This window comes from Gigantopelta aegis, chromosome 12 (genome assembly GCF_016097555.1).
Source record: "Gigantopelta aegis isolate Gae_Host chromosome 12, Gae_host_genome, whole genome shotgun sequence".
Lineage (NCBI taxonomy): Eukaryota > Metazoa > Mollusca > Gastropoda > Neomphalida > Peltospiridae > Gigantopelta > Gigantopelta aegis.
The window spans coordinates 52,806,317-52,812,919 of record NC_054710.1 but is presented as its reverse complement, the minus strand read 5'-3'; the positions used below and the strand labels follow the sequence as shown (position 1 = coordinate 52,812,919).

General features: G+C 35.8%; 1 protein-coding gene across 1 annotated transcript; it reads left to right on the top strand.

The window, feature by feature from the left end:
* Nucleotides 1–4,624: 4,624 nt before the first annotated feature.
* Nucleotides 4,625–6,243, top strand: LOC121386197 (putative zinc finger protein 66). Its single transcript, XM_041517029.1, has one exon. It carries the CDS (start codon nucleotides 5,254–5,256, stop codon nucleotides 6,208–6,210), a length of 957 nt encoding a protein of 318 aa, XP_041372963.1. The 5' UTR covers nucleotides 4,625–5,253; the 3' UTR covers nucleotides 6,211–6,243.
* The last annotated feature ends 360 nt before the right edge of the window (nucleotides 6,244–6,603 follow it).

Here is a 6,603-nt window from a genome sequence, read left to right as displayed (position 1 = left end):
GTTTTATTGTTTCTACCTTTCCTGTCTGCCAGATATATTTTTTCATTATCATGAGTAATGTCAGTGCACCATTTGCATGTCATTCTATTATCTTCTGTGAAGTCAAGCCATGGACGGTCTTTTTTCCATTTTCCCTTCAATTTCCTTTCACCTCTTCTTTCTTCATACCTACGGGTATATATAAATGCATTATTAGTAAAGGTTGTCACACAAAACTCTCCAAATTATCACAATTAACGTTTATAACATATTCCTTACAATAATTTAGCAACGGAAAGCTGATGGGGTGGGGGTGGACGCACCTTTTAAAATTGAAAATAGTTTTCTTAAATTTAGAGTATAATATCACTGCTTTGTTACCTATAACACAATATATATATTTATTTATTTTGGGGGGGGGGGGGGGGGGGGGGGGGGGTGGCTAATTATCTTTCTTTTTTCTTACAATATTCAATGAAAACGCTTGTAATAAGAACAGTATGACACTAATTTGGCAACGGAAATTTGGTGAGTTATAAAATTATTATAATGTTTGGTTTGGTAAAGAATAATAAAAGCGATTTTATAAACTAGTTAATAATTAATATAAAATATTATATATGCAGTATGAAAATGCAAAAGAAATGTTTAATGTATTAACGCTGTGCATGGCATAATGCAACAGAAATTTGAAATGGAAAGGTATGTTCTTTTAAATCTTGTAAATACGATGGATTTATGGGCAACGTGGCAGACACTATTTTATTGAGACTTTAAAGATAATATAAACATGGAAACAGCTTGTTTGAAAACAAAATTCAGACTACATTAAAACAAAATATATATATAAAGAAAGAAAAATAGAAAGGAAAAAATAAAATAATAAAAAGAAAAATTGGTGGGGTGGGGGGGTGTGTGTGCACCTTTTCAGGGCCGTAGCTGGGGGGGGGGGGGGGGGCCTGCTTTTAAAATTTAAAAAATACTTATGGGTTTTTTTTTAAAATGAATTAATATATATTGGTATCAACAAAACTTAAAACAGGTATCATTTCTTAAATAAGAAAAAACCATATGGGGATACATATTTTTGGCGAAAATCTGCAGAAAACCTGGTTAATTTTGGTCTTGTGTCAATGTCGTGATTTGAGCAGGCAGACAAACTTCAGATAAAATATTTTTAAAAATAAAAAAAAGATTTTTAGCATACCATTTTTAAAAAAAAAGTTACAAATTTGTTTGAAGTAAATGAAGCTAAAGCAAATTTTTTACTCATTTTGTACAATTTATCAAAATGTCGGAAAGTAATTTTTTTGTTTTGTTTAAATCATCAGCACAAAATTCTACAAAGAGTTGTTCACGATTTAGCGAAGTGTTGTTCACGTGTTCAGTGTTTGATATAATTATTTGTAAGAAATAGATACAAAATTCTACAAAGAGTTGTTCACGATTTAGCGAAGTGTTGTTCACGTGTTCAGTGTTTGATATAATTATTTGTAAGAAATAGATACAAAATGCTACAAAGAGTTGTTCACGATTTAGCGAAGTGTTGTTCACGTGTTCAGTGTTAGATATAATTATTTGTAAGAAATAGATACAAAATTCTACAAAGAGTTGTTCACGATTTAGCGAAGTGTTGTTCACGTGTTCAGTGTTTGATATAATTATTTGTAAGAAATAGATACAAAATTCTACAAAGAGTTATTCACGATTTAGCGAAGTGTTGTTCACGTGTTCAGTGTTTGATATAATTATTTGTAAGAAATAGATACAAAATTCTACAAAGAGTTATTCACGATTTAGCGAAGTGTTGTTCACGTGTTCAGTGTTTGATATAATTATTTGTAAGAAATAGATACAAAATTCTACAAAGAGTTATTCACGATTTAGCGAAGTGTTGTTCACGTGTTCAGTGTTTGATATAATTATTTGTAAGAAATAGATACAAATGAAGTGGGGGTAAGGTTCTCCTTATCCTGAAAGAACCTAACTTCATTTGCGCTAGACAGAATTGAAAAACAAAAGTAAACTTACCTGGCATGTTTGCTTTTTCCTTTGTTTGTACATGTTGCAGTACGTTTGAGAAAACTCCACTCAGCAGTGGACATGATGATCGTGATTGTGTTCCGAAAATGGTAACAATTTATTTCATTAGTCAATTCAATAGGCACCAAATTAACTGGCCAATCAAAAAACCCCAATTAAAACCAGATTAATAAAAACAGAAATCGGAACACCACGAAGCAGACGACAAAAACCAAGATGGCATTCGGGAATGTTCGGACTTTGGTCGAATTTGGCGACCTGGCCACAGGCCGTTTCGAGCCCTGATCCAGTGGTGTCATTAAACAAAACAAACTTCTTCGGATGACTATATGTAAGAATTACCAAATGTTTGACATGTAATAGCCAATGATTAATTAATCAATGTAGCCTAGTGGTGTCGTTAAACACGACAAACTTCTTCTTTTTCTTTAAATTGTACCTAAACAAAAAATGGATTGTAAATTAGATTTATATTTGTCAATAAAATTGTTATGTTCGCTGGATAGCAAAATATTTATTTTACACTAAATCTAGAAAAGAATGTTTGCATGTTAAAATATAACGAAATATGACCAAGGTTGATACAAGTCCCGGTTTTATGGACTTTTCATGGCAGAGTTAAAAATAATAAATAATAATAACATCGCCAAAATGGCAATGCTATGGAATTCCCTTCATCGTTCAGTCAAACATTTTTAATGGTACAGGAGCGTGTTTGGTATTCCGAACGAATGTTATCACCATCCCTTTAACTTTGTCTAGTTCATCCATCCTGGTTCCTTCTAGCTTTTAAAGTACTAACATCATCTCCTTTAAATTTATTCTGCATATATACTTTGAAACAATTCTTAGTTTGCTTAAGTTACTGAAGAAATTTCAGGACAGTAATTATTAAATTTCAGGGATATTTCTTTTCAGCACCATGTTCCAATGTATTGAACGCAATTCTGTGACGTTAAATGCTAGTAGGTCTACCTAATCAATTTTGAAAACTGACAGCAAGTGTTGCTAAACAAAGGTCACCTGCATTCCATTGAAGCAAAGGAATGAAGGAAATATTTTATTTAACGACGCGTTCAACACATTTTAATTACGGTTATATGGTTAAGGATCACACAGATATAGAGAGAGGAAACCCGTTGTCACCATTCATGAGCTATTCTGTTCGATTAGCAGCAAGGGATCTTTTATATGCACCATCCCAAAGACAGGAAAACACATACCACAACTTTTGATATACCAGCCGTGGTGCACTGGCTGAAGTAAGAATTAGCCCACTGATTGGTATCGATTAGGCATCGAAATAAGCATTGTGTTTGGTAACCCATTTACAGGTTACCACAAAATATAGCCTGGTAACCTATAGGTTACCACAACTACATGAAAGTTGGAATTGATTTTCTGTTCCTACTACTACTTTTAAGGCTAAAACGCGGACGTTCTAAAATTGTATCGGTGCACGCGAACATTGGTACGAGAAACGAACTCTGCAAGTAAATTTATCTAGTGGGCACTGCTTAAACGCGGAATGACTATAATTGCTTGCAATTGCACAAGTGTGCACGAACATTGGTGCAATTTCGTACGAGAAAACAAAACGCGGAAGTAAATCCATCTAGTGGACGCTGCTTAAACGCGGAATGCCTATAATTGCTTGCAGTTCCACAAGTGCACGCGAACATCGATGCAATTCCTTACGAGAAAATGAAACGCGGAAGTCCGGAATGCATAGCCTGGTATACGTTCAGAAACGAAACTACCGTTACGTTGAAATTTTTGTCGAGAATGAAACACCGTTCTCGACTTTTCTTACATGTGGTAACCTCCCGGTAACCTGAACGACCGTTATCGACTTATTTCGATGCCTGATCGATCCCAAACCGACCGCGCATCAAGCGAACGCTTTATCACTGGCGTACGTCTTTCCCCACATTCCAGTGACGTTTTAAATGCATTTATAAGCCTTAATATGAATGCATGGTTTACTGGTAAGTGCAGCATCACAAAAACCAAAAGTCCAGCGCCCTATTTAGGGCCGTAGCCAGGAAAAAAAATTCCAGTCATTTCAGGGAGATAATACTTAAAACGTCAAATTAAATAACCACTAACTGCCACCCTGGTATTCTGGCCTCGATTGTCATGGAAAATAGCAAATAGATGTATCTGGTTGAGTATGGTTCGGATGTAGCTATTCAGATATGTCCTAGCTGTTAGTTCATATACTGTCTCTTGTATGTTTCTGTTCAGGAGACTGGAGGTCCTGACACGTTAATACCTTCTGTTACCAGCTTTGTACCTTGTACGTTGATTCCTGTTCAGGAGACTGGAGGTCCTGATACGTTAATACCTTCTGTTATCAGCTGTGTTGTCCTTTGTAGGCTGATTGCTGTTCAGAAGACTGGAGGTCCTGACACATTAATAGCTTCTGTTATCAGCTATGTTGTCCTTTGTAGGCTGATTGCTGTTCAGACTATTGGAGGCTCTCACAACTTAATACTGTAATACCTTCTGTCATCAGCTGTGGTAAGATGAATGGACCACAAGTCCACCATGCTGCAAAAGTGTACCAGTTTTAGTTTCTGTTCTATTTATTCATTTATTGTTTTCTATTTTAGTGGCTGATGTCTTCACCCCACATCTCCGGAGATGCGTCAGACGTGTATGGATTTCTAGTTTGAGAGAAGGTCACCAGGAAACTTTACATTCTGACCACTAGGAAACTATACATTCTGACCACCAGGGAACTCTACATTCTGATCACCAGTAAACTCTACATTCTGATCACCAGTAAGCTCTACATTGTGAACACCAGGAAACTATACATTCTGATCGTCAGGAAACTATACATTCTGATCACCAGTAAACTATACATTTTGATGACCAGAAAACTATACATTCTGATCACCAGGAAATTATACATTCTGATCACCAGTAAACTATACATTCTGATCACCAGTAAACTATACATTCTGATCACCAGTAAACTATACATTCTGATCACCAGTAAACTACATTGTGAACACCAGGAAACTATACATTCTGATCGTCAGGAAACTATATATTCTGATCACCAGGAAACTATACATTCTGACCACCAGTAAACTATACATTTTCATTACCAGAAAACTATACAATCTGATCACCAGGAAATTATACATTCTGATCTTTACTGGTAAAAAAGTAAGACGGGGTTGCAAAACGTGAACTGAAAACCTCCATCTGAAAATCAGTATGTCATTAGCTGCTGTTACAACTATAAAATGTGAAGTCTGCTCAAAGTTTTGTAGAAGTAAATCTGAGTTAGAAACGCACATGCGTGTCCATACTGGTGAGAAACCTTTCAAATGTGATATGTGCACAAAATGTTTTAAACAAAGTTGCAGTTTGAAAACTCACAAAATGCTTCATACTGGTGAGAAACCTTTTAAATGTATTGTGTGCAAAAAATGTTTTGCAGGCGAAAGAACCTTAAAAAACCACATGTTTATTCATACTGGTGAGAAACCTTTCAAATGTGATATGTGCACAAAATGTTTTACAAAAAGTTCCGGTTTGAAAACTCACACAATGCTTCATACTGGTGAGAAACCTTTCAAATGTGATATGTGCACAAAATGTTTTAGACTAAATTCCCTTTTGAAAACTCACAAAATTGTTCATACTGGTGAGAAACCTTTTAAATGTGATATGTGCACAAAATGTTTTAAAGAAAGTTCCAGTTTCAAAGCTCACTTAATTCGTCATAACGGTAAAAAGCCATTCAAATGTGATATGTGCCCAAAATGTTTTTCACACCGTTCCAGTTTGAAATATCACAAAATGCTTCATACTGGTGAGAAACCTTTCAAATGTGATATGTGCACAAAATGTTTTAGACTGAATTCCAATTTGAAAACTCACTTAATTCTTCATACTGGTGAGAAACCTTTCATTTGTGGAGTGTGTGCAAAATGTTTTACAAACAAAAGTGCCTTAAAACGCCATATATTGATTCATACTGGTGAGAAACCTTTCAAATGTGATATGTGCACAAAATGTTTTAGACTGAGTTCCTGTTTGAAAGATCATAAAATGTTTCATTATGGTGAGAAACCTTTCATTTGTGGAGTGTGTGCAAAATGTTTTACAAACAAAAAAGTCATAAAACGCCATATATTGATTCATACTGGTAAGAAACCATTCAAATGAAATTTCCTCAAAATGTGTTACACAGAATTCCACCTTGAGAGACCGGCCTCGGTGGCATCGTGGCAGGCCATCGGTCTACAGGCTGGTAGGTACTGGGTTCGGATCCCAGTCGAGGCATGGAATTTTTAATCCAGATATCGACTCCAAACCCTGAGTGAGTGCTCCGCAAGGCTCAATGGGTAGGTGTAAACCACTTGCACCGACCAGTGATCCATAACTGGTTCAACAAAGGCCATGGTTTGTGCTATCCTGCCTGTGGGAAGCGCAAACAAAAGATCCCTTGCTGCCTGTCGTAAAAGAGTAGCCTATGTGGCGACAGCGGGTTTCCTCTAAAAAAAATCTGTGTGGTCCTTAACCATATGTCTGACGCCATATAACCGTAAATAAAATGTG

Excerpts from the sequence above, each read along its gene's own strand:
- LOC121386197 (XM_041517029.1), top strand. The coding sequence starts at position 5,254 with ATGTCATTAGCTGCTGTTACAACTATAAAATGTGAAGTCTGCTCAAAG.